We start from the raw sequence: 27969 nt of genomic DNA, 5'->3' as shown, positions 1-27969 counted from the left end.
GGGAGGCCAATCGTGACCCGTGTGAGAAACAGAAACAACGAGTGATCTGTGTTTCACTAGCTGAATTAAAAATAAGCAGTGAGAGCTTTTTGTTTGAAATGCAGATGAGCCATTAAAACTGTTTCCCGACACCCTGACAGTGACGACGTCTCTTGCCAGATCATAATGGGCTTAAATGCTTCTAACACTCAAGCAATTGTTTCCTTATCAGCTCCCGATACATCACTGAGAACAGCCTCGGCTTACAGAGGCAGTCACTTGGCACATGGCGTGGCTGTAATGGTGTGTGACGCCATCTCTGTTCTGTTTTACTTTCCTGTCTACGCTGCAACGACCAATATTGGTACAAACTTTAGTCTAAATGGTCTAAATTGAGCTAAATGTACAGCTACATATCAGTTCACTGATATGAAAGCTTAGTGGGAAGAGGTGGGACGCAGACTTTTATTTGAAATTGATTAGTAAATTTAAGGCCGAGTCGAGTCCAAGTGTTTAACTTTGTGAATCTTTTCCAAGACTGAGGCTACTCTTCTACTACTAACAACACTTTTAGAGCCGGTGGTAAACATCGTGTTACAATTCAACCAAAATAAATCCTTATTGTATTGATGTCACCCCAGATTGTCCCTATTCATGGGTCAGCATGACTCGAGGAGCTCCAGCAGGTGGAGTGTCCTTTCTCTTCTTCGAGGTTTAACTCAGACTATCTGATAAGCTGAGTGATCCATCGCAGAGCTCGGCCTCCTCTCTATCTTTAGTGAGCCACCGTCTGTGAATGGAGAGCCTAACTTTATCTCGCCCACTGTCATAGAAGCTGCTGTTATTTTTAGGGGGTGGCTCGCAGTGGCAGCAGCTGTGAAAGCATTTAATGCCCCCACCTCCACCCCCATTCCAACTCTCTCCTGCTCACTCTTTAGCTGTCGGACAATGACAGTATCAGAGCTGACGCACAAACCAAGCGCTTGGCTGAAAGACGGCGGTCATTTTCCCCTCTGCCACCTGCAACCCAGCGCCAACTGGAGGGGACTCAACCAGAGAAGATACCTGTGATTACAGGCCACCCAGTGTGAATGGAGGACTTCATTTTTCTCACATGCTTCGACTCTCAGTGACCAGGAGGTGTGTCAAAAGTCTCCCAGAATCTAAAAGCAACAAGCCAAACAAGAAAGGAACAGAGCTGAAGAGACTCAGTAAGATCTACAGAGCAACAGAGGGAATATCAGTCAAGTACAAGTTGCAGAATTTGGTCATATGAATTAACTGACGCCAGCTTGAACTTTCTGAGGGCATCATATTGAAGTTAACATCACAAAGTCGACGAGATGATTTGAAGTCTTTTAAACGACCCACAATCGCGGTAAGTTTATCTTGTGAATGTTCTTTAGTGGATAATTAGAAAAGGATCGGTTTTATGGTAAGTTTTATGTGTAAATCTTGTTTGACATTCCAAGCTTATTTAAGTAGAATAATTTTTTCATCCATGCTCCCATAACATGCTCAAGTACTCGTAAGACTTTCGGAATAGCTGACGTGCTATGTGACGAGCTATTTTATATCAGAGACATGAGCACATGTCTATATTGTCCATGCTGTTTCGAGGATGTGCATCAGATGGGAGTATGGTGCGTCATACAGCAGGGATGGCTGCCATTCTTTTAATGCCAACAGTGAGATGGTGACAACATGACGGGAGACGTGTTTTTCCAGCGGCAACTAGAAAGATCAAATCATAATCTGCTAGAGAGCAAGAAGTTTTACCAAGAAAGAAGAATTTAGTTTTAAATAATGATTGATTTAGGACCAACAATGCAATTAACAGATAGGAAAGCCCACCAGGAAAGATGCAGTTGACATACATATTCTATACAAACATACAAAGTGACTCCAGGTGTGTCACTGCACAGTTTGTGTGCTATGTGCCACATGGTCGGTCTCCCGTGTCTGTTTTTGGATGGACTAATTTATAAATACACTCTTCAATGAGTTACAGCACCAGCTGTGAGACAACTGAGATAGTTTTCCTTGCTCAAAACCCACTTTACTAAACCACCAAGCATGTGATAAACACCTTACTAAGTCTCAGTTAAGCCAGGGGAGGTATGACAAGTCTTTAGAACAGTTTAAACATTTTAATACATCTCCTCTGTGCAGTCAATCAGATATCAGGTCATTTTAAAAGCACATTCCAGTTTTCTCTCTCACAAATATGTCACATTTGAAATGCGCCGCAACAATCAAAGTAAGAAAGCTCCGTTCCAGCCAACATTATGTAGACGTTGAGTATTTAGATTGTGATGTCAAGTGACTTGGTCTGGGTTTGAGTTCCCACTGACTGCCTGCTAAAATATACTTTTTCTACATGTTACAGCCTCTGCACCAACGAAAAAGGCTTTAGTCGAGGCAAGGCTACAACAAAAGACGTTTCTTCATTTGAACCAGAGAGAGGGTGACATCACCATGGATATTTTCGGAGGTGCTCCTCGTGTTTTGGGTTACCCACGCCCTGTGGTGGCACAGTGCGGCACGGTTGCAACCCTGAGGTGTCAAATCGATGGGGATCCTCGCCCTGACGTGATCTGGGAGCGTAAAAACATCCAGATCTTGTCTGATGGACACTACAAGCTCTCGGAGGAAGGGAAAGCTTACCTGCTGACTATTACTGGAGTCACCCCACAGGATGCTGGCCAGTATATTTGTAAAGCCAAAAATAGTATAGGTGAAACCTATGCAGCAGCCTCACTCAAAGTGGAGGGAGAGGCGCAGCTACAGGAAGGGGGGCAAAGGCAATTAGGGGTCAATGGTGTGACGCAACCAATGAAAGAAAACGGAGAATTTGGAGGACACATGAATGGCTACTGCACAGTGCAAAATGGTGATCAACAAAAGGAAAACGGAGATGTGCTGAACGGAAAGGATAAGTGGAACGCCAAGAACGGTGTAAAACCAGAAGAAGTAGATTTACCGTCTGATGACAAACCGCGATTCCTCATCAAGCCTCTTTCTCTGCGCGTGGATCGAGGAGAAGACGCCGCCTTCTCCTGCAAAATCTGGGGTACTCCTGTTCCTGAAGTGACATGGGAGAAAGATGGGAAGAAGCTGAATGACATCTTCGAGACTGCACACTTTGGCGTGAGCAATCAAGATGGCGGCTGGTTCCAGCTCAAGATCTACAGGACACGCATGCCAGACAAAGGTGTCTACACCTGCAGGGCCATCAACTGCTACGGCGAGGCCTTGGCCGGCGCTGTCCTTCTCGTCGAGCCCGTACCGGAGCGGGAGGAGAGTAAAATGTCCTCAAACAGCCACGCTAACAGCCAGTGGTCCCCAAAGCACAGGGGTGGGAGGCTCAGTTTGTCACGGCTTGCAGAGGAATCAAGTGTCAGTGCTTCAAAAGCCAAGAAGTTTGCAGTGGCGGAGGGGAAACACGCCAAATTTCGCTGTTTTGTCACAGGAAAGCCAAAGCCGGACATCATTTGGAAGAAAGATGGAGTTCCCTTGGAGCCCGGGAGGCGTCATCTGATATTTGAGGACCGAGAAGGCTACTACACGCTGAAGGTTCTGTACTGTAAAGTGCAGGATACAGGGCTGTATGTGTGTGCAGCATCAAACGCTCTTGGCAACACCCTCAGTGCTGTTCACCTGTCTGTCAAAGGTAGGCCATACCTGCCCGTGCTTCAATTCCAACTGGCCAAACACAGAGATTTCTTAATGTGACAGCATATTTTAAAATGTTATCCCTGTTCGAAACACCAATGGATTGATAGATGGATGCAAAAACCAATGCTTATATGATCCAAAATATGAACAACAGTCCAAACGCAAGAGCAAGAATGAACCACATAGATAAAACATCAGGGTCATAAGCTGCACTTCTGTGGCCGCGCTGAAATGCATGGCGTCACCTTTTAAAGTGGTTAAATCATTTTGTCCTAATCCCTTTGTAATGGGCAGATAATTCTCAGGGTCACATACCTTTTCATTAGGCACGGTGCTGCAGTGTGCCAGCTGCCTCCATCGTAAGAGTCAGTTTAGGCCCGAGGTCAACATGCCAGTCCTTAATATACAGATAATGTGAAGTGGCACTGCAGCAACTGGCCGCTGCTCAGTGGTGGCATGAAATATTCAAACAAACTGAAAGAGTTCGAACCAAGTTTGTGCCAGAAAGTGTCTATCAAAGATATCACAGTAAAAGCTTGAATCAAACTCATACCACTTACCTAAATCTGCTGTTGTTCCCGTTGTTCTTCAGGCCCAGCTGTGCGCTTTACACGTCCGTTAAAAGATGTAGAAGTGAGGGAGAGGGATGTGGCCGTGCTGGAGTGCGAGGTTCCCAACGAGTCAATTCCGTCTGCCTGGTACCTGGAGGACCAGCGGCTGATGCCCAGCAGCAAATACGGGATGGAGCAGAAAGGGACGAAAAGACGACTGACCATCCATGATGTCGGGACAGATGACGATGGAGTGTATCTCTGTGAGATGCCTGATGGAGGAAAGAGCATTGCTGAGCTATCGGTTAAAGGTTAGTTGTCCTTAATGTGGGTGTGCAGTTTTTTAGATATGAAAGAAGAAAGGACACTTGAATGCATCAAAAATTAAACATTAACCCTCTCGACTTGCATTAGTCTAATTATGTCAGGTTAGATGATCTCTGGATAATGAATCCATTTAAATGTCATAATCAAAATATTTGTCAGCTGCAGGTCAAAAGAGGAAGCTAGCTTTTAAGCTTTGCCTAAATAATTAATTAGCATTGCAGAAATGTTATAGCTTGATAAGTTGTAAATCCACAATAGATGTTGACAAACGTTTACAACATTTACAGGCACTATTGTTCGTAAACTTCCACGGAAGCTGGAGGTCCTGGAGGGTGAGAACGCTGTGTTCTGTGTCGAGGTGGAGAGCGACGATATGGAGATCCACTGGTTCAAAGACGGTTTTAAGCTGCACGAGTCCCACCAGACGATCCTCAAGTCTTTCGGCAAAACTCACATTCTGGTCTTTGTCAACGTGGCCTACCAGGACTCAGGGGTAGTGACGTTCGTCGCAGGAAGATCCAAGACCTCATCACGTTTGAAGGTCAAAGGTACATTTAGGAAGCGCTAATGTATATGTTGGCTTCCCTGTTTCAAGCTAAAATACTCATTTTACATTTAATTTTTTTTTTGACAATCCCTTTTCAGCCACAAGACACTGCCCTCCCATCTGCCCCGTGGGAGTCAAAATGGACATGGATCGACCCAACAGCGTCCTGCTTACCTGGACGCCTGCGCCCAACAGCCAGACCTCCACCCGATCCATCTTTGTCGTGGAGAGACAGGAAGTGGGTTCACAAGAGTGGCAGAAGTGTTTCACCACAGAGACCACCACTTCCGCTGAGATCGCCGGCGACAGCGTGCAGTGTGAAGGCGACTACCGGTTCCGCGTCTGCTGCATCAACAAGTATGGGCGGAGTGGCCATGTGGAGTTTCCCAAAGCTGTCCATCTGGGTGAGGAACCTACAGTGAAACATCACTCTGCTCTGAAAGAAAAATGCAGAATCTTTTATTAACTCGTAATTCTGCTTTTTCCGCTTAGTTCCTGGACCAAAGATTCACAGAAGTCTCAAAGGCTGTGAGGTTATGGAAGGAGAAGACGCTCACTTCTCCATCGAACTGTCTGCTACGATGGTCGGAACCTGGTTTCTGAATAGCGCTCAACTGCAGCACGGTGGGCGATATTCAGTAAAACAGTCCCAGACAAAGCACTCATTGGTTATCCATGAAACGTGCACTGCAGAGGACACAGCAGAGGTCACGTTCATAGCCAATGGAGTCCGGGATTCAGCTGTACTCAAGGTTAAACGTAGGTTTAAATATCTGTTACTTTTGTTAAATTTAGCACACGATGGATGCATTTATTTGGAATTGATTATTTTTTTTTTTTACGTGTATACCTTTCCAGCTGCGGTGGTGAAATTCAGCGCTCTGTCAGACTCAGACAGTAATAAGAGGGTGGACATTGGTGATGCCATTGTGCTCTACTGTGAAGTCTCCCACCCCTGCGCAAAGGTGTCGTGGTTCAAAGATGGCAAGGAGCTCCAGGTAGACGATGGCCTCAACATCCAATCAGACGGGAATATGAGGAGGATTGTGATTCAGTCAGCTGATGAATCTCACTCTGGGGTTTATACATGTGAAACTACAGGAGATGTCATCAAATTCAACGTGAATGTTGCAGGTAAAGGCTTGTTTGAAGGTGGATACATTTCAGGCTATTTCAATTAGGTCAACTTAAATGAGTGTGTTTTTTTAACGTATTTTTATATTCCTAGAGCCGGTTTCAACAACTTAATCTACGTTTTTAATTTTTTTTATTTAACCAAACTGCCGTAAGAATATCTTGAATTTCAAGGAAACGAGTTCATCATCTTGTACCTTCGGTGCCGGTGTCCGACATCCATTTCTCCGACTTTGTTTTCTTTTTTTTTTTTCTTCAGGTCGTCCGGTGGAGTTCACTCCGGTCCCAGAGGAGGAGCTACATAAGAGCAGCATGGAGCTGGACCCAGTGGTGCTGCTCTGTCACGTCTCCGCAGACGATGCTGAAGTCGTGTGGTAAGTCAGTTGGGAAGTGAATACCTGTCTGAAAAATGTATAGTAATTAACTGTAATGACTGCTTGTGTGCACTTCCACATGTACTTGCTCATACAAAGCAACACAATTTACTTTTACAGCAGATGAGTTGTTATTCAAGTTATGAGTTTTACCATTTTGTATTTCGATTACGATTACCTGGGTCTGATTTGGTGTGTCTCAGGCATAAGGACGGGTGTGAGATCCAGCCCAGTGACAACATCACTCTGCAGGCAGAGGGAACCATGAGGAGGCTGATCATCCGCTCTGCAGAGGCCTCAGATGCCGGCAGCTACACCTGCCGGGCAGGAAACAACAGCATCGACTTCACTGTCAATGTCAGAGGTACGAGAATATTTACAACTTATTTTGGGTCAAGTGCTGTGTAAAGAATTGCATACATGCACATTTTACTCTCTGAACTCTCTCTAACTTCACACGCAGAGCCTCCAGTGATGATTGTCGAGCCGAAGGATGATGTTGTGATGGAGAGCTATATCTCAGAGGAGATCCACCTGCAGTGTGAGTTGTCTCGTTCCAGCGGGAAGGTGCGGTGGTTCAAGGACGGCCAGGTGATGGAGGAAAGCAGCAACGTCCAGCTGATATCTGAGGGTCCTTACAGGAGGCTGACCATCCTCAATGGCTCGGTGGAGGACGGCGGAGAATACGTCTGTGAAACCGATGGAGACTCTGTCTTTTTCCAGCTCACTGTCAAGGGTAAGAATAAACTTGGGGCAAACTTCTGATTATACCAGACATCTTTAAAAATAATTAAAACAATATTTACATCCTCTTTTTCCAGAGCCACCCGTAAAAATTATTTCACCGAGTGAATCAGAATTGGAACTGACCCACTTGGCTTCCGAAAGGCTGGAGCTCAGCTGTGAAATCTCTCATGCGGATGCCCCTGTCCACTGGTACAAAGACAGCCTGGAGGTAGATGAGGGTCCTAACTTGATCCTGGAGGTAGAGGGGACCAAACGCCGACTGGTTATACCCTTCACCACTGTGGACGACACGGGGGAGTATATATGTGACACCGAAGATGACTCTGTGGCCTTCCTGGTGACCATTACAGGTAGGAATGAAGAAATAGGCACAATAATAAATGGAAACTTAATAAACTGATAGAATTTTTGATATAATTTTCCATCTATAATGTCCTAATTTTTCCTTCAGAGCCCGCAGTTACACTTACTCGTCCAGACAACATGCCTGACATACTGGAAAGTTTTGCCGGCAAACCAATCGTGCTGGAGATCGAGGTGTCACGGCCAAATGCTGAAGTCAAGTGGTGGTTTAATGGCAGAGAAATCGAGGAGAGCAGTAATGTCACCATCACAGAGGATGGGCTCACCCACCGTCTGACAATTCACTCACCCTCTCCAGAGGATTCTGGGAAATATACCTGTGACGCTCTTGATGATAAAATCGATTTCCAGGTCAAAGTTTCAGGTAAGAGGCGATGATGTCATGTCAGATGTGGAGATGATTTCTATCACATGATGCGATTTTTGACTGTCAACATGTAATTCTGCTTCATCAGAGCCTCCAGTGAAGATTCTGAGAAAGTCAGAGATTAAGGCAAATCTTAAATCCACGCTTTCTGATGACATTGTGCTGGAGTGCGAGCTCTCAAGAGCCAACGCTGTTGCCAAATGGTACAAGGACAACTGTCGTATTGAGGGCGATGAAAGGTACTGCGAAGAGGAAGAAGGCGCTTTTCGCTCGCTGGTCATCCTTAATGCTGAACTTGGAGACTCGGGAGAGTATTTTCTGGATGTCGGAGATGACAGTATCAGCTTCCAGGTTACCGTAGAAGGTACGATTGATTTAGTGACCTTTCAATTAAACAATTAGGTTTAAAGCTGTTTCTTAAATAGATCACCTGTCTCTTGTTCTGGGCCGTAGAGCCTCCAGTGACAATCGTGGGCAACTCAAATGAAACGGATTATCAGGAGATGATGGCAGGGGAAGACCTGATCCTAGCCTGTGAAGTGTCGCGTGCTAACGCCCCTGTCCAGTGGTACTGCAACGACAAGCTGCTAACCAACGACTCCCGCACTCACATCGAGAGCTACGGCACTCTGAGGAAAATCATCATCTCCAATATCCAGCACTCGGATTCTGGGAAGTATGTGTGTGATGCTGTGGACGACAAGATGATCTGCGTTTTTAAGATCAATGGTAAAAACTCACAAGACATCTCCAGAAACATGATTATCAACATCATCACAAGATTGCTTAACATGTGACTCCATTTCTTTTCCCATCAAAGAGCCTCCAGTCACGTTCGTGCACAAGAAGGACGACATTGTTGTGACAGGTTACGAGGCAGAGAGCGTGACCTTGACAAGCTACGTATCCAAGGAAGGCGCTCAAGTGCGTTGGCTGAAAGACTGGTCACCTGTTGAAGGCGAGCGTTTCAGGGCACTCACCGAGGGCCATGAACGCACCCTAACCATCGAGCCTCTGAGGCGCTCTGATGCTGGCGAGTACACCTGCGACGTCAACACGGACCAGATCCACTTCAGCTTGCTGGTGAAAGGTTAAAAGTTATTTTTTACTTCACACACACACACACACACACACACACACCACAGTTTGGACTTAAGAGCCGCATTAACTTTGTTCTTCTGAATCACAGAAATGAGAATCAAGTTCGTGAGGCCGCTCCATGACACTGTGGCCCACGCTGACGGCATGGTGACACTTCGCTGTGAGGTGTGCAAGCCGAAAGCAGATGTCCAGTGGCTGAAGAACGGCGTGGAGGTGGTTCCAAGCCGGAGGTTCTCCATCCGGGCGGATGGAGTTGAGCGCAGTTTGACCATCCACCGTTTAACTCGGGAGGATTCTGGGGAGTACGCCTGCGAGTCAAGAGACGACCGGACTGCTGCAACGCTGAGAGTAGAGAGTAAGTACGTCTGGACTCTGATGTTCTTTCTTTTCTTGTGTGAGGTAGCAGGTTCATGAACCTTCTTGTGTCTCCTCAGTGCCTCGAGTGGTGGAGTTCCTGACAGAGCTCCACAACACCACTGTGCTTGAGGGAGAAGATGCCACCTTCAAGTGTGTGGTTTCCCCTGAGGATGTCCAGTTGGTCTGGATCATGGACAACGAGCCGATCACACTGGGCGATCGCTTCCAGGCAGAGCAGAACGGCCTCTGCCACACCTTGGTGATCAAGAAGTGCCAGATGTTGGACTGTTCGAAGATTTCAGCTGAGGCCGAGGGACAAATAAGCAAAGCCACGCTCAAAGTTCAAGGTCAGACTGTTGAATGAAGCAGAGGATAAGGTGTGTTAACCAGAATTCTCAGAGCTCCTCGTCACTTTTATTTCTGTCTGGTATTTTCAGAGGCTCAAGTCATGTTTACAAAGAAAATGGATGCCGTCGTGGCAGAAGAGTTTGGAGACGCCACCTTGGAGACTGAAATCAGCCTTGAGATGGGAGAGGTCCAGTGGATGAGGCAAGGGGTGGTTATTCAACCAGGTCCCCGATACATACTGGCCCAGAATGGCTATAAACGGTCTCTGACCATCCAAAACCTGAGTCTATCCGACCGAGGAACCTATCGCTGCGAGACTCTGCATGACCGGACGCAGGTCAAGCTCAATGTAGAACGTAAGTGTGCTGGTTGCCAGAGATGTTGAGGCATGAATAGTGTGTGAGCTGATCTCTTTATGCTTTATACTACATTGCTTAAAGTTAAGGTGAGCAAGTGTGGTGGTCGTCAAATACTAACGTTTAACAAAACATCAGACTGGAAGACCTAGAAAAGAAACTCAATAAGATTCACTTCCACGTCAAAAAATAGGGATGCTTATAAGAGAGCCCAAGACAGCATTTTCATATTTCATGCTGTGTCTAAATTACAGATCAAACATCTAAGAAATGTGATTTACAATAATATAAAACAGATAAAAGCAGCATCACATCACAGCTCTCTGAAAATTGAGCCAATAAATTATTGCATGACGAATAAACTCAATGATTGATAAAAGAAACAAACACATTAGTTGCTTCAGCACTAATAGAAGTACTTTCCAAGTATTATTTACGAATACTTAGTAATGCTTGGAGTCCAAACATTAAAATGAGCAGGAATCACAGAGGAGTCAGTGTAGTGTAGCACGTTGTGGCTGGATGAGTTCTGGGAAACTGAGGAACAGTACATACTTTGTGTTTTTCACAGTAAGTCACAGTGCAAAAAGATGCTAAGAATAGCAGGGCTAGACCTGCATGTGTGAAAAGGTTTTTGAAACACAGCCATGCTGTTACACAATAGCAGGCTGAATGACACAGTGACAATGGACCGCGGAGCTCCAGTAGGTGTTGTTTTTGCAACGCGATGAACTGAGCCGGGTCTATATTTGAACCACCTTTTGTTGTCCTTGAAACACAGTGTTCTTTCAACGTGCCGTGAAATTGTTGAAGAAGTGTGCTTGTATTTAAAATGCATTATATTAAAATGGATTCAGGAGTTATCCGTCAAATCCATCTTTTATGAATGTCTGGATAGTTTGATTTAAACCTGATACCATTCCTAAGAGGCACATTATTACATATACTTATAAAACACTCTCCTCATTTCTCCCAATCCAGCACGTAAAATCTGCATCCGTAAAGGCCTAACTGACCAAGAAACCTTTGAGCGAGAGACGGCCTCCTTCGAGGTGGAGCTCTCCCACACAGACGTGGAGGGCATCTGGCAGAAAGACGGCATCCGGGTGAAGCCCAACAACCACTGGCGGGTGAGCACCAACGGGCTGATCCACGGCCTCACCCTGTCCAACCTCACCCTGGAGGACACGGGCACCATCGTCTTCTCAGCTGAAGGAGTGCGCACCACCGCTAGGCTCACTATTAAAGGTGAATACTGGCTTGTGGAGCTCTGTGGGTGCAGGGTGGAATGGATAAAGGAGAGTCTGTGGTTTGTTTTTAAGCATAATGGTATTAAATCATTATTTATTGTAGTGTGGACCAATAGGAAACCCCTTTAAGACCATTTGAATCCATTCTGGACCCAAAAAAACTGTCAGTTTTTGAGAAATCTAAACATATGAGTAATTTATTAGGTTGGTGGTTTGTTGGTTAATTGATTGGATTTGCTACACTGACAGAGACTCCAGTGTCAATACTGAAAACACTGACTGACGTCCGTGTGGAGGAGGAGTTTCCCGCCACTCTGGAGTGCGAGTTCTCCAGACAAATCATCGAAGTCAGGTGGCTTAAGGTAAAATAAACCAGGCTCAGTGTAGATTTACAGGAATGGCAACTGGTTTCAGATGTGTGAGGAATACCTTTATCTCTTTTTTTTTTCCTGTGAATCAGAATGGGAAGGAGATGAAGCCCGGGAAGAACTGTCGGATCTACTCCATGGGCCGGAAGCGGTTCTGTCAGATCATGCAGTGCTCCCTGGCGGACTCTGGCACCTACACATGCGACGCTGGGGAAGTCAACACTTCCTGTTCACTGGAGGTTTACGGTAAGATGATAAAAACAAAGTTAGCGTATAAATATATCTACTTTTTACAGATATTTAGGATTTCAGGGCTCGTCTATGTTGTTTTTTTCTCACCTAACAGAGCACAAGTTGGAGATAGTGCAGGATCTGGAGGACCTTTACATTCAGGAGGACCAGAACGCCGTCTTCATGTGCGAGGTGTCTCTGGAGGATGTTACCGGGGAGTGGTACAGAGACGGCCACAAGATTCGACCCACGAGCACCATCAAGATCCGCACCGAAGGTCAGAGAAGGAGGTCACCTGTCACTGATCAATCTAAATAGCACCTAGCTCAGGGAACAATGCAGGAAAAGTGTGAGTTCTGCTATCAAAGTGGTGGCCCTCCTTCAACTAGTGCATAAAGGAGGACCTCTAGTGGACATAACAGGGAACAGTAAGACCTTGGAGGGGGCAGAGAATAACATATACACCATCTAAAGTGAAAAATCCAAGAAAAAAACAGCCTCTAGAACCGCTTTCATGTTGAGAAATTCTGCAAGTCTTGTTGTTGTTTTGCTTCAGGGACCAAACACTTCCTGCTGATGTGCAACGTCAAAGCTGAAGACGCCGGGGAAATCCGCTTCGCAGCCAGGGATGTTGAATCCACAGCATACCTGGAAGTAGAAGGTAAGGCCACTCTAAACTCTTTTTTTTGGTTACACACGGCTTAAAAATGGTTCCCATAACAAATCTGAAAAATCTCTCTTTTTGTTTTAGAGCTCCCCGTTTCCATTGTGAAACCCCTGCGAGATCGAACGGCCCTGGAGAAGCACCGCGTGATCCTCGAGTGCACCGTGTCCTCGCCTCGCTGCAGCCCCGTCTGGTACAAGGGCAGGGAGGAACTGGTTCCCTCGGATCGGCTGGAGATGGTGGCCGACGGCTGCTCCCTGAAACTGGTGATCAATCAGGTGACCGTGGAGGATGAGGGAACCTACAGCGTGGAGGTCGGAGAGCACACGTCCAAAGCCAAACTGATGGTGGAAGGTGAGTTTAGGACATCCAAGATTTTATTTCTTATTTCATACCTGGATAACTCTTCTTTTCTCTCTGTGCAGCTCAAGCCCTCGTGATGGTGAAAGAGCTGGAGGACGTGGAGGTAACCGAGCCTGAGCCGGCATCTTTCCAGTGCGAGGTGTCTGTCGCCATAAACAAGCCTCCCGTCTGGACTCTGAATGGAGAGACCCTTCAGTCGGGCCCCTCGGTCCGCCTGGAAGACCACGGGACGGTCTACAAACTCACCCTGAAGAACACCAGCGTGGACATGAGCGGCGTGGTGAAGTTCACCTTGGGAAAGGCGAAGAGCAGCGCCCAGCTCAGCGTGAACTAGAGGAAGAGCGAGAAAAGAAAGTGACTCAAACAGAAAAGTGAAGTGCCGCTCGTCACACCTTGAACTTGTCAACATCCATTTGTCATGATCAGGTGATCTGCATTTCCCTGATTGGAGTTTGATTTCAAAATGAGGGTAGAGTAAGCATTTTAAACCTCGAGTCAAGTTATTCCTTTTTTACAGTTTAGATATTTATTTGCCTGATTATGATGTACAACCGATTTTACATTCTTGTATGCTGATTCTGATGTAAAACCCCCACCACCCCGCCAAAATAAAACAAATAGTAACAGTGGTTAGCAGTGAATACATGTCATTAATGTTTTCTGTTTAAGGAGGGAGTCCATGAGAATCATTTTCATCAATGATCAGTCGATTACTTGTCAAGTTTTTAGGAAAAACATGTCAAAATTAACTGATTTCAGCTTCTTAAATGTGAATATTTGCTGGTTTCCTTCCTTCTCTGTGTCAGTAAACTGAATATATTTGGGTTGTGGACAAAACAAGAAGTCTGAGGATGTCATCTTGGGATTTGGGAGACACTGACCTTCATTTTTCTCCATTTTCTGACAATTTATAGAAACAGCTTATCTTACATTGACAAGGAAATTATGGACCAGTTGATCAACAATGAAAATTATCATTGGCTACAGCCCCAATGCTAAATCAAGAGTGGTTCTTAAGAATCAAGAATAATAAAACTAGTGGTGACTTTAATTTAAAAGTATATTAATTGGCAGTGTTGGATTGCTTTGTTTATGATAATATAAGCACAAATCCTACTATAAGTGATGATTTAAACTAGCTCATCAACAATAATACATCTTTAGCGGTACAAACTCTGACATTAATCCTGTTTTGGCTTGTTGAATATGATAAATTCTTGTTATCACACGTTTCTTACATTTTCTAGCTTTTCCTGATACAAATAAACTACTTACACTGTAACTTACCCAGATACGTAGCCGCTGGCCTCTCCAATTAGCATAATACAGGTGACAAGCTAACACTAATTTAATTTTGCATCTTCAAGAAACATTTACTTCTGTGGTAAATGGAAAATAAAGACAAAACACACACTTTTCGGACGTTTTCTACACTTTTTCCTGATAAAAATAAGCTACTCACTCTATAACTTACCTAGCTACGTAGCCACTAGCCTCTCCAATTAGCATAATACAGACGACAAGCTAACGCTAATTTAATCTAGCATCTTCAAGAAACATTTACTTCTTTTAGGCGATAAGTCAAGACAAAAGTCACACTTCTTGTACCACTTCTACACTTTTTCCTGATGAAAATCAACTACTCACTCTGTAACTTACCTAGCTACCTAGCCGCTAGCCTCTCCAATTAGCATAATACATGCTACAAGCTAACGCTAATTTAACTTAGCATTTTTAAGAAACATTTACTTCATTTAGATGGTAAGTAATGACAAAAACTGCTATAACGAGAGCTAATATCATACTTACATTCATTAATTGACCAAAACATGTCTCTGAGTGAAGCATGTTGATTGTGTAAGCTAGCAAGGTACCTGTGTGCTAGCAGGTTAGCCAACAGCTACTTCCAGTTTTGCCTCCAGTTGATTGAGATATATATATATATTATATATATATAAAAAAGTTATGATGGTGTAACACATATTCCACTACTTATTTACAGTCCTGTATCTAGAAAAGAAGAAATGCTCAACAAAAAAACAGCACTTGGACCATCTTTCATTTAGCATTTATGGGAGAAAAAAAATGGCATTATTACATAGAGTCCATATATAATTTGGTATGATAAAACAACAGGTCAAAAAAAAAATCAGGTTACATCTATTCAATCATGAGTACAGTAACATGAATATTCCATATATTAATGAACATTTGTTTGCTTTATTACTGTGCAAAACAAAATATACAAACCTACTGAATGTGTGAGAAGTACAGTATCAGTGAATGGGCCCCCGGTAGTGACACAACACTTGTTTTTATATGTCATCAATCGACTGACAGCTCCTATAAATACTCCTGTTCGCCAATGAAATCCCAACTAAAAACCAACAGTTATTGGTAATGAACCTAAATCGAGACGTGTAATGATGGCTTATGTGAAACAATAATCAAAAATAATCACCCCGTTATGTGCCCACAACAGTCAGACGCTATCATTTTAGTCACTTGCTGGTGTCTTCTGATCCATATATTGCGTATTAATATACGAGGTAACAACCAGGTTTGTATCGGAGGACCGCGACAAAGACAATCAGTAATTATCGAGAAAAGAAACAGACTAAATTTGATTGACAATTGATGATAATTTGTTAAACAAAGACAAAAATAACTCTTAATGCGGCAGATTTAATTGCTCCCCCGTCATATCACAAGCCTGCCGTGGAGGCTCTTTGTCAAATCCGACATTTTTCCATTCATCAGTGTCGACACACGGTATTGTCAACGCGTATGAGGAGAGCCACGTTCTCCTTAATAAACAGATCATCGCTAAAACACGTAGCGCTAATACAGATTCAATGTGGTCGATGAGATTTTAAAGGACAATTCCACCCTCACACAGCTACGTATCATGTATCATTTTTTTTATGATACTCGGAAACACAAACCCTGACATCGTTTCTCCTAGCTGCACTAACATCACATCCAAACCATCCACTCGAACAACAGAAGAGACCCAGAGGTGCGAGATAAATCAGCGACAACAGGTTCATTAATTGGGTGGATTTCTCCTTTAAATCTGTCCTGAATTTCACCACACAAGGCATGACGCGTCACAAATCCTCCCCCTCGTCGACACACATTTTATTACAAAGTCCTGAAATTGTTTCCAGCCCATGTGTACCGCTTCAGGAAAAAAAACAAGAAAAACAAAATAAAACAAAACAGAAAACTCTGAAGCTTATGAAAACCAAACTTGACAGGCCGAACTGTAACTTCCACAACCGTTCAGAAACAAGTCTGTAAATGCTGTGTGACATTCAAGTTTTGTGGCTTTTAAAAAAACAAAACAAAAAACAAAACAAGGAACTGATCCAGGATCAGACTCCTGTTCTGATTTTCAACAAGTCGATCGTGGTCCTCTAGACACGCTGCATTATGGCTATCCATCGATCTTTAAAAAAACTGGGAAGTCCTTGTCCGGTATACGTAGCAGCTGCTCTTCGATGTTCGTGTTAGTGTCAGGAAGAAATACAACAGTCAACGTCTGTTTCAGCTAACGGGACTTAAGGCTAATTGTTTTTGACACATACCAAATTCCTTTAAATGGATCAGAGTGTTTCACATCGTCACTCCTGCTTTATTTAACTCCTACACTAGACTATACTTGTAAAGTGCTGTCCAATCATCTTCTTACAAGCAAAATTTAACAACTCCTGATTAAATCTGACATTATAACCCCATTCAGGTTTACAGAATAAGCTTCTTTTTTTTTTTTATCTGATTCATCCATAACACTGTCGAGATTACTCAAAAAAAATACCTGATTACATCGCTCTAAAAAAAGACTAAAATGACACCCGAGGATCACATGCTTTGCGACTAATAGTGTGATACTGACGAGATCAGGGCGCGTGGCGGAGATAACGATCTACAGTACGTATACATCATCTGTTCTTTCAATGACGAGACTGTTCAAGTTTCCTTTGCACTCGGTTCCTGCATCTTCTGCAGGATCAGACGGCTGAAATCCACGAGAGAAAAGTCTGTTTCCTGTACCCGATCTGCATCCAGAGGATCCGTGGTTACAGACATCTGCTGTGTCGAACCGCAAAACCGTCCATCCATCCGCTCACATCAGCTGGTTCATCACAGGTTGACCGGGACAAAGTTTCCAAAGGCACATTTCAGGCAGTTTTCTGTTTTGACCAGAAGGTGGCAGTGACGACGGCATCAGAGTCACTCAGGATACTGGGAAGGTGAAGGCTCTGTGTTCTGTTGGGCAGTGAAAGCTGGTGCTGGTGCCGGAGCCTCGCTGGTGTGTGCATTTTCTTTTTTTTATTTTTCCATAGTTGTACGTCGGTTTTGTTCAGAGCTGAGATGAGAAGTCGAACGCTGTTAGCTGGCGGTCCCTTGGTGCTTGAGGACCGTGTAGACGTTGTCCACTTTGCTCAGCCTCTCGAAGAAAGGGATGAGGTCCAGCAGCTCGGTGTCGGACATGTCGTCGAACCACGAGGCCACGGGCACCTGGAGGGAAACGCAGAGTATTATGCACGGATCATGATGCACACTAGTTATCTGAATTAACTCTATAAAGCCATCATTAAATACCCATCAAGCTTTAGAGACCAGAAGAAAGCTGGTTTGAGGGACACAGTCTGTAGTAAACAGAGGTGATTTAAGGTTTAAGTCGATGTGCATCAGGTTGAAAAGCAGAAGTGAAAGAAACGAAGCTGTGACACCGCAGTGGCGGCGTTGGTGACGGGACCTTTCTATCGCGGTTTCAGACTCGGTTTCAGAATCGTCACACCTCAGGTTAGTTCTCCTTGAGGCTACAGCTCAGTAGCACTGATGTATATTATGTTGTACTGTCTCGACTCAGGTGCTGTGGTCCGAGGACACTCACCGCGTTGTCAGGATGGAAGACGTAGGAAGCAGGGGAGTTGTCCACGATGATGACCTTGTTCAGGTCGCGACCCAGGCGGCTCAGGTCCTTCACGTAGTTACCCCGGTGGAAGACGCAGGACTCCCGGAACAGACGGCAGCGGAAAGCGCCCCACTTGTCCAGGAGGTCAGAGACTGGATCTGCATACTGAAACAAACATACACCCTTTTTTTAATGCTTTACCTTTGATTTTCAGTCATTCAAAATGTGGAACAATGGCACAAATCTTTAGTTTCAGAGCAGCAGCGAGCAGTGTCTCACCTTGGCTAAACTTGCAGTGAACAGGACGCACTCAAACAGCTCCCCCATCCTCTTCAGGAACTCGTCGACGTGGGGCCGCTTCAGGACATACACCTGGAGCACACAGTAAATTCTTAACGCCTGGTTCTGTTACGGCGTGCATTTCAAAATATAACATGTTTCTGCAAACTGCTACAGTCTGAAGAGCTGTGACGCTTTCTTTTAGTGTCAAGATGTTATCTGTGCAAATCACAGAACGCTGCATGATGGATGTAAGCAGACCGGTTTTACATACGAGTCAAAGTATTACAGGCATTCTTGCATCACATTAAATACAGATGCAGCTGCAGAAGTGAAATCATGGACTTGTTTCCTTGTTCCTCCATTTTTTCTTCTTTCTGCAGCGCCGGCGGTTAAGGGCAGCGTTCCTGAACCAAGTCATCCGGAATAGGCTGTGCTTGTCTGAACAAACCTATCCTGGATTACTTGAATCAGGCCCAGACCCACAGTGTGTCTTCCATCTCTGAGCAAGCAGCCATCTTTAAATCCCTTAAACGCCACCTACTGCACTCCGCAATTTAAACCTGGGAGCTTAAAGGATGATGAGGCAGTGTCCGGTTAGATGACGAGGTACAGGATGAACATGTTTGCTGAGGTTACTGAGTGATGCCACCATTATTACCTGGTGTACCGTTCCATCTATTTCCACGGGAATGATGAAGTCTGCGTTGTTCACAGGCTGTCGGGGGGACAAAAAAAAAAAAGTTGCTTTTAACAAACAAGAAGACGAAAATATTCATGTTTTTCTACTGCAGGCATGACTCAGCAACAACATCAAGTCACAAGAAGGTTTACTTCTAGGAACTGAGACACTGCAGGCCTTATTATATAAAATATGACTGGTATTATTGTAGGACAGATGCAGGTACAGACAAACAGTCTGCAGTGGAGGAGCAGCGGTGTTTATTTGGGTTTAGGAACCAGCTAGTTTGGGTTTGGCATTTGCCAGCGATGACAGAAATGTCACCGTCTGAGCCAACAACAACCAGATGGAGGAAAGTGTGGAGCTTATAGAGTGTTTTTACTATTAAACATAACCAAGTCGTGATGTAATGTGATCACAGGGGACAACTATGAGCTTTTAAACCCTTGAATCATCGAGAAAATTAAAAAAGGACACGCTTGCACATCGCTGCTTGTGATTCATTCTTACCTTGAAGGAGCTGTGAACTAACGTCTCATCCAGATCTATAACCACGCAGATCTTCCCGGAGTCTTTTGACTTCACTGGAGGCAGCAGAGGCTTCACCTGGATCTAACAAAAAATAAAATGCCACAAATTGAATATTTGAAGGATGACAAAGTAGAGACAGACTGGATCCCACCACTGCTGCCAATACAGGACAGAAATGCGAGCAGCGAGACGGCGGTAAACACACCTTGGAGACGGTTCCGTTCTCCTCCACCAGCAGAGGGGCGTTGTTGTTGACGGGTGGAGGTTCTGACTGCTCCCGACAGAGGCAGCAGAAGAGGCTGGACAGGAGGCCTCTGCTCCGGGGCTTCTTGGAGGACAGAGAGGGCGAAGAACCTGGAGAGGAACATGGAGTTGATTTACAAAAAATGTCTAATGAGCTAAATAATGCTCTAATTAGCAGCTGTTAGCTAATACTCTATTTTTATAATATCAATTTGACATATCTTACATATTGCACCTTTCACATGAACCCAAATAACAAAGCTGTTGCACAAACTCAGATTCCAGAAACAAGAGGCTGCACTTTAGCTCCAATCCTCGCACATGACGACCCGACCAACCACTTACACACTCCGTCATGTCATGCGAATGTGTGAACGCAGTAAAAAATGAAACAAAAAAATCACACATCCAGCAGCTTTCCTCATACTTTGGTCATGTGCTCAAACCTCCCTGGAGGAGTACGTTGTCGCTGCCAGGAGTGTGTTGCGTAACAGCAAAAAGCTCCGACTGCCACCAACAACCATTCAGCACTTTTAGCAGTGAAGTTGCTACTGTAAGCAGGCATCATAAAGACATCATGAGTTCATTGTGGAATGCAGCGTGCCAGTCAGTAGAGGGCAGGTGCCGCATGACCTTTTAGAAATACCATTAAAACAACACAATTCTACATAAATGCACACATCAATGTAACAAGAAAAAAAAATCAGCCTAACTCAGCGATGGGGAATGAGGTTTAGTCTCCCGCCCTTATCTCTCTCCGTCACCGCAGTGGTATGACAGCAGGAAGTGTTTATCTGCGCTGATCAGCAGGTAGAGAGCTCCGTCCTTACACTGTTTATTGTGCTGCTTCATGTCTTCAGTTGTTTGAATCACCAAGGCCTGCGACTGATGAGTCTTTTCATAATCAATTAATCTGAGGAATATTATCTTGATCAGTAGTTTTTTGGAAGAAGCCTGTTACGTTCCCACAGGAGAAGATGATCTTTAGATGTCTTCTTTGTCACACCAGACTTTGCTTCTCTGCTTCAAGTGTTTAAGTGTCAAGATTTCACTCAGGCCTGATAAATGTTTGTTAAAAATGTCTAACATGACGCCTTGGAGTTTTTCCAGTAAACATGTATGCAACATACATGTCCAAATAACGTGTCTGACAAACTTTGATTTGAGTGCAAGAAGCACTGCTAGCTTCGCAATTCTTTGTTTTTTCCAAATCAATCCAGTTTACATTCCTGTATTATAAGTAATTATTATAAAATATGCTCATTTTCAGGTTCATAATTTTATTTCTGGTGACTACTAGAATAGGTTTACAACATGGTTCAGTCAGTTTTGTCATACTCTCTGTTTTAGCTCCTGTCTCTTTCATGCCCCTGCCTCTTGAATACCCCGTCTCCTCTGATTGGTCAGCGCACACATGCCTGAATCAGCATCTCTAACAACAAGAGGTTTTCCAAAAAAATCTTTGGAATTTTGTGGGAAAATAATTCCCCCCAATCTTTGGAATATATGGAAAAAATTCCTCCAAAATATTTCTGGAATTTTGGAGAAAGAAAATCTTTGGAATTTGGGGTAAAAGGTTCTTTGAAGTTTTTTCCCCAAATTTGGGGAATTTTTTTTCCAAAAGTATTTGGAATTTTTGGGGAAAAAACTTTGGCTGTGTCTAAAGCTGTGTTACATCAATTTGTTATGTGCCAAACTAGCTGCTTGGCATTAAATTATGCAAATGTGTGACACGGTGAGGTAATGTGATGTCACAAAGTCACAGAATTAAAGGTGAGATTTCTGACGAGGAGTTTCAGGAGCAGTGTTTTCTTTGGGTCAGAGGGGTTTCTGTCGGTGCGAAGCAACAACTCGACTCCTTTGACTTACATCATCTTGGATATTCCAAATTATGAAATATTACACAGAAAAGCAGAACTGCATTGTATGGAACAAAAAGTTAGACCAAACGAGCCTTTTCAGGAACATATGAGCAACGTAATTATAGTTATTGAAGAAATGCATGAGCCAGTGACTCATTCATTTGTGACATCATCTTAAAAAAAGTTCAGCAGGCTAACGGGCTGACCGAGATAACTTCTCAGAGGTGGAACTTTTAGGGTTGTACCAGAAGTTTTAAGCTTTATTCAGCTCAGTTTAAAAGACTGAGGATTTGGTCGATGTCGTCTGGTCAAAACTCTCCTTAAGTCTCCGATCAGCGCTCCTGCTCACTTGTCAGTCCCGCGTCACACTTTGTTTTGGCCTCCTTTATGCCCCGTCCTCCCTCTCTCCGTCTGTCCGGACGTGACTGGGCTACCAACAACACAGGCCTCTGTTGTGCATCTCTCACGCCTCTTTCATTCCCTCTCCGCCGTGCCCTCCTACTGCATTTGTGGACTCAAACCCCGGCTGACCCTCCGCTGGCCTCGCCGCCGCGCTCTGGCCAAAAAAACAGGAAGAGGAAACAGACGGGTATCAGCGGAGGAAGCTCCTTGCCACCGTGTTTTAGCGATGCGGGATAAGGCTTGAGAGTTGATTTCATGTCAAATCATGGTTTTTAAAAAATGCAGATTGTTGTCTTCAATTTGTATGCGACTATGAATCCAAACAGGAGTTTTACTGTTGATTTTTCTGTAAGGTAACATCGATTTGTGCCGGATAATGCAGCGTCAAACCAACAGAGCTGTGACCTTAAGCAAAAAGAAGAGGAAGATGTAGATTTAATGGACTTTTTTAAAGGGATTATCACTCCTTTGTGCATTTAATTACTCCCTAACGTCCTCTCTAACTAGGCTCTTCACTCCTTTGTTTCCTTTTTCACTCCCTTCTGTCTTTCCAATTTCCAGCGTTCACTCCCATGTCCTTATTTGCTCCCTCCAGTCTCCTTTATCTTTATCTTCGTTTTATGACGTACTGACCACAAAACACAGAGCGTGCATTAATTAAAAAAAAAAAAAAAAAAGTTGGCATTACGAAGATGGCTCGTAGGAGATGGAGTGGAGCGTACTGCAGGCTTCTCAGGAAATATCCCGACTGCTTGTAAAACCTGAATCATCAGAAACAAGGACCGGGCTCAGTGCTGTGTCATCCTCGTAAAGGTTTTTATGTGAGCGAAAGGTTTGGACTCTGGGAAATTTCCGAGCGTTTCATTCCTGTGCAGCTCAAACAATGTTCAGGCAGTTGTGTTATTCTTAAAATAGAGGCTGATGCAGATTATATGCACTATAAACAGAGAGACAGACGCATCGGACATCCTTGTTTTGCTCACAAACAAGTCGAAGGAACGATATTTGGCTTTTCTGCATGGAAAACTACTGAAAAAAAGTTGGCAGTTGATTATTTTTCTGCATTTTCAAATACTAAAAATCACATTTTCAGAGCCTGATTCTCTTCAGAAGCACTTTGGAATAAAAAAACAATTGGATGTGCGTTTAAAACCTTGCAGCTGCAGAAGGCAATATCACTTCATTAACATTTTTGTGTTTTGGGATTAGCCAACAGATAACTAGCCAATCTGTCAACACTTCCCCCTCTAAAGCCAGAACCACGGTCCAGACAAGTGAACATATTCGACATAGTGAAATTAACGAACGTCAGTCCTTAAAACTGGTGAGCCACGGTTGTTTAGAGCCGAAGGAGTCAGCTTTCTCTCGTTGAGCGTCGGCTCAAACTGGAGCTCGTTCATTCACTGCGTTATGATTTTCAGGTGATAAAACACAGAAAACGATGAAGCCTGAAATTGTTTTTGCGTAGCTTGAAGCATCTGCCTTAAGAGACACGGTAGGTGGGTTGCCAACGATTGTCTCTGGTCGTTTCGTCTGTGATCCAGAGCACCTAACAGCTGGTTGAGACGACAGAACAGAGACGTAGGTAGACAGTTTTGCATTGTGTGCGTTCAAATTGTACTCAAGCCACAATGATGTAGTTACATTTAACGTAACATCCTTCTGCACAGCAACGCCTCCCATCTTTAATACTTGGGGGCCTCAAATCACTTCTCACCTCCTTCAACTTAAGAAGAAAAGAAATTAATAAACTGTGACTGAAGCAGTAGCATTCAACTCGGCGGTATTTTAAGTTGTGGTTCTGACATTGTGTTTAACAACCCTCCAACACATCTGGCCTCACACAACGATGAAACAGTCGCGTGGTGCGTCTTGCTGTGTGAAGTCAAAGATACTGACACTTAAGATACAGCATGAAACGCTTGTGAAGGCTCAACAACATCCTCACGGCGTGAGAAGCACAATCAGCTGGATCAAAGCGTGTTGCCCTCCCAGCAAAGCAAACACAAAGCTTCAGTAATCACTGAACGTTGCCTGTTCACCTGTGAACGATGCAGAAATGCAGACTTTAACGTGTTATCTCCTGTCCTGTCACTTACAGAAAATGAATAATGCAAACACCGCATGACATCAGTGTGGAGTAGCTCACACTCCACACACTCATGATAAGAAGCTTCAGCCCAGAATCCACTTTAAAAGCCGGTGTGTCCAACAGTTTCCTGTAAAAACGCTTCCACTCCCATTTCTGATCATTTCCTAAATCTGACAGCTGAGCTTTAGTCACATTGCAAATCTGGCCACTTATCTGTGACCTCTATGATCTCAAGCACTAGGAAACCGAATCTTAACAATGCAGATGCTGAACTGCAAATTTGGGGAGTGAGGATTCGACTATTTATAAAGGACTGAATTCTTTGAAACAGCTGTAAAACTTTCATGTGACAATAAAACCCTCCAATAAAAACACACTAATGAAACTTGTAAGATGGGTTAGTGATGTTAAAGTGATGAACCTGGCCTGTTCCTGGGTTTCAGGAACTTGATCCGATGTCTGATAAGATGCTATATCCGCCTGTTTTACTGAAAATCTGATAAATAAGCATGTTTGGACGCAGCATTTCAGAATCTACGACTGGGTGGCCATGACACCAAGACAGTCTTATAAACAAACACAGCCTTTTTTAAGGTATTTTTCTTGTTACAAACTGTGAAAATCAACCACTTAAATCGATCAAATCACAAATCTGACTCATTAAGGCTCCATCATCATCATATTTGTCTCCTATGCGACAGTAAACTGAATGTATTTGGGCTGTGGACTTAACAAGACATCCGAGGACGTCATGTTGGGATTTGAGAAACACGGACTGATATTTTTCAGCAGTTCTTGATGTTTTGTAGACAAAACAATTAAATGATTAATCAAGAAATTCATCTTCTTCTTCTTCCGCACCCCTTGAATTCAGTGTCTAACGGTGCTCATTTATCAATACAAACATGCAAAAACGTTGCCACAATCATTCGAAGGGATCTACAACTACTTTGTCAGCATGTTAAGCAACACCTTGTTCAGTCCTGACCCCAAAAGTTGAGAAACATTTTCTCCATCGTCAGAGATGCACAACAAGACGTTAAACTTGCATACTTTTATTCTACATCTTTGCACCACAGAGCCACTGAGGTACATTAGCGGTCGCGGTCAGAAGGGTTTGTTGGGTGCTTTTCACAACCTGAAACTGTTGTAAAACCGAAACTAAAACTCGTCTTTTGAATTGGCACAGCTGAAACTAAACTAAACTATTCTTTTCTACGTGTCACCGTCTCTTCCAGCCTCACCGGGTAAACAAGCTGTTTGGACACGGCAGCTGTGTGTCACACTGAGTTCATATGTTCACAAAGCGTGGAGGACAAGTTGTGTAATAGATTAGGCTGCTGCTACTACACATGTACAAGAAGGACGCTTTGCTTAACATCTCTGCTTATCTTTTAATGTCAAATTAAGCATGACCACCTGTATATCTGTGCATGCAGTACGCCTGATAATGTCTTTAACTCCGGCCACAACTTAAATATGTGCTGTTTGCATTACATGTGACAGGAGACATAAAAAATGTGAGGCGGCAGCAGTTTCTCAGGGATGATGACCGACCGGCCACCCGATTATTCAGTAACCTGCATTTGCACTCTGTGGTATCTTGCCTGGTTTTGTGTACAGTGTGCAGAAATCCATGTGAAGTGAACAGAGGGGGCTGATTGAGTTGATGTTACACGGTGGAAATCAGGATTTCACGGGTCTTTCATTAAGTTAAGAGAGGAAACAGAGGAGCTCTGTAATGAGATAAGTCCTGACAGGAAAATAGAGATATGAGCAGATTTTTAAAAAATGTTATCTATTGGATAAATCCTACAAAAGCCATGAGTAAACATGTTTAAAAAAGACAGATTATGTAAGAATTGGCCACTTAAACACGTGTATACTTTTATTTATCCTTGACTGCAGCTACATTTTGCTCAGTTATCTCAGTTAGTGTCCTCGGGTACCCTGAAAGGCACTACATAAACTAAATGTACTATTACTACTATAATTATTATAATTATTATTATTATCATTATTACTATTATTATGTAGCTAGCAGTCTTGGAGTAACATTATGAGAAAAGACAGGGCTTGGTTAGATCGTTAGCATGCATAGAGTTGACGTTCTGTTGATCGTATTAGTTGTTGTTTTTGTTCATGTTTTGGACTAAAAATCTGACATATTGCACCTTTAAATAATGTTTTTCACAGTTGTGATAGCATACTTTTCTTGAAAGCTTTTATATAAAAAGGTTTAAAGGTGCACGACACAGTTTTAATCAGAAATTTTAATCAGAAATTAAATAAAAACAACCTCTCTTTTAGTTTTCATGACGCAAGAAACAAACTGACCTTGAAAAAGGGCAACACAATCACACCATTTTACTTTGTTTACATTTGGCGGACCCTGCCACCAAAACTACACAGCGCCCCTTTAATATTTAATATCAAATTCCTACATATGGCACCTTTAAAATAACATCTCACACAGCTACGATGCTGCACCCTTTAATTTCTTCTGACCAGATAAGGATTTTGAGGCGACTTTAAAACACAAAATAAAGTATAATAACTGTGTTTAATCGAGCTTTTCTACGTCACTTCCTTTACTTTCATCGCAGGCCGCAGCCATAATCTATGCAGGACAGTAGAACAGTGACAGTTTTAGTGCTTTCACTTGTTTTCAGCCCGCTTCCCTCCTCACAGTGTTGTTAAATGCAAGTGTAAAACAGGGTTTAGTGTAAAGATGTGATGTAAACACGGTTTCTGTGAATTCACGCAGCTGCAAAACTTTTTTTGACATGAGTGCAAAAAAATACAAAAAAAAAAAACCATCCAGCGCCACTTTACCTCTCTCCCCCGCGGCTTTGCTCCCCTCTTCATCCCGGCTGACTTGCGTGATTACCGAGGACGGGTTGTCCATCACATCCAGGTCTGGTCCGGTCCGGTTCCGGAGCTGCTGACCTCACAACTTTCAAACTTCAGAGATTGTTTGCTCGCTCGCTCGCATTAAACTTTAACATGAAGGCAGACGACGCTGAGGCAGCCCGGAAAACATCGCAACAAAAGTCCGGATCCTCACTATGTCTCCATTACCTCTAACGCCGCCGTGCTCCGCTCAGGGGAAGAAGAAAAAAAACCCCAGCTTTGAGTTTGAGGTCTGAAAGTTGTAAAACATTTGTCAAGGAGATGGCAACTTTGATTCAATATGGTGCTCGACTCCGCTCGCAATTTCAAGATACAAACATGGAGGTTTCAAGGCTTCCCATTTCGCTTAAAGTGGCGCAGTAAGGGGCGGTTACACACGTTAGACGGCGGCGGTTGACGACGGTCCCTTAAAAAGTAGCCCTGCTACAAAGTTACTCCAAAGTTAGCTAGCAGGCTAGGCTAGCCGCGGCGGGCTTATTCTGTTTTTAAGACAAATACGCGCTGCTTATAAATTATCTGAAGACACGGATCACTTCATTTACACCGCACACGTTTAATAACTCGGTTCACAACGCGTCCATTGACGTTTAAATGATAAAATAAGCCCGATGTTTATTTATTTACAGGCTAGCATTAGCTTAGCGAACTCACCAACTTTGGCTAACGGCTACTCCCGCTGAACCGTGACACCGTGTGTCTGTCTACCACCCGTGTTTCCAACTTTATCACCAGCAGGTTTATATTTACACGTGTTTATGACTCAGTTAAATTAGCGACAACTTTTTAAAAATAAAATAAAAATATAAGCCAAAGTTTATGTGAAAGTAGCCGCAAAAGAAACGCCCAGTGCGGGTCCCCTTGAAACTGCCTGCGGCCAAGGGAGCGTCGCACAAGTGCAGTTTCTTTTTTTTTTTCCGTCTTCCTTCAAAATACACA

At 43.7% G+C, this 27969-nt stretch overlaps 3 protein-coding genes across 3 annotated transcripts in view; 1 reads left to right on the top strand and 2 right to left on the bottom strand.

The window, feature by feature from the left end:
• LOC119015063 (sodium/potassium-transporting ATPase subunit alpha-1) overlaps positions 1–4326 on the bottom strand; it is a 41685-nt gene extending 37359 nt beyond the window's left edge. Inside the window, exon 1 of the mRNA XM_037090678.1 lies at positions 4218–4326. The gene's annotated coding sequence lies outside the window, so the exon portion shown is untranslated. The remainder of the gene's footprint in view (positions 1–4217) is intronic.
• Positions 2–18107, top strand: obsl1a (obscurin like cytoskeletal adaptor 1a). The gene is made up of 26 exons (XM_037090684.1): positions 2–1357; positions 2369–3652; positions 4250–4519; positions 4823–5083; positions 5181–5486; positions 5575–5841; positions 5941–6216; positions 6476–6590; positions 6794–6954; positions 7054–7326; positions 7412–7687; positions 7789–8064; positions 8156–8431; positions 8521–8796; positions 8888–9157; positions 9257–9523; positions 9603–9872; positions 9963–10229; positions 11211–11477; positions 11729–11841; positions 11940–12093; positions 12194–12355; positions 12635–12739; positions 12830–13096; positions 13168–14434; positions 17985–18107. Exons 2-25 carry the CDS (start codon positions 2458–2460, stop codon positions 13437–13439), a joined length of 6642 nt encoding a protein of 2213 aa, XP_036946579.1. The 5' UTR covers positions 2–1357; positions 2369–2457; the 3' UTR covers positions 13440–14434; positions 17985–18107.
• On the bottom strand, positions 15158–27915 carry LOC119015064 (carboxy-terminal domain RNA polymerase II polypeptide A small phosphatase 1-like). The gene is made up of 7 exons (XM_037090679.1): positions 26956–27915; positions 19727–19875; positions 19501–19602; positions 18970–19026; positions 18309–18401; positions 18009–18194; positions 15158–17629 (listed from the first exon to the last, which is right to left on the bottom strand). Exons 1-7 carry the CDS (start codon positions 27026–27028, stop codon positions 17501–17503), a joined length of 789 nt encoding a protein of 262 aa, XP_036946574.1. The 5' UTR covers positions 27029–27915; the 3' UTR covers positions 15158–17500.
• Between the last annotated feature and the right edge of the window lie 54 nt (positions 27916–27969).

Source organism: Acanthopagrus latus, chromosome 24 (genome assembly GCF_904848185.1).
Source record: "Acanthopagrus latus isolate v.2019 chromosome 24, fAcaLat1.1, whole genome shotgun sequence".
In the NCBI taxonomy this organism is placed as follows: domain Eukaryota; kingdom Metazoa; phylum Chordata; class Actinopteri; order Spariformes; family Sparidae; genus Acanthopagrus; species Acanthopagrus latus.
The sequence above is the reverse complement of the archived record's forward strand: the minus strand, read 5'-3'. Positions and strand labels throughout refer to the sequence as shown.

What these genes read in the sequence shown, in the direction of transcription:
- obsl1a (XM_037090684.1), top strand. Translation starts at nt 2,458, where the DNA reads ATGGATATTTTCGGAGGTGCTCCTCGTGTTTTGGGTTACCCACGCCCT. An exon ending in CTTCCAGGTTACCGTAGAAG is followed by an intron (nt 8,432 to 8,520) that starts GTACGATTGATT and finishes TCTGGGCCGTAG; the next exon opens with AGCCTCCAGTGACAATCGTG. An exon ending in AGCCACGCTCAAAGTTCAAG is followed by an intron (nt 9,873 to 9,962) that starts GTCAGACTGTTG and finishes TGGTATTTTCAG; the next exon opens with AGGCTCAAGTCATGTTTACA.
- LOC119015064 (XM_037090679.1), bottom strand. Translation starts at nt 27,028, where the DNA reads ATGGACAACCCGTCCTCGGTAATCACGCAAGTCAGCCGGGATGAAGAG. An exon ending in AGAACGGAACCGTCTCCAAG is followed by an intron (nt 19,603 to 19,726) that starts GTGTGTTTACCG and finishes ATTTTTTGTTAG; the next exon opens with ATCCAGGTGAAGCCTCTGCT. An exon ending in TAGATGGAACGGTACACCAG is followed by an intron (nt 18,402 to 18,969) that starts GTAATAATGGTG and finishes TGTGTGCTCCAG; the next exon opens with GTGTATGTCCTGAAGCGGCC.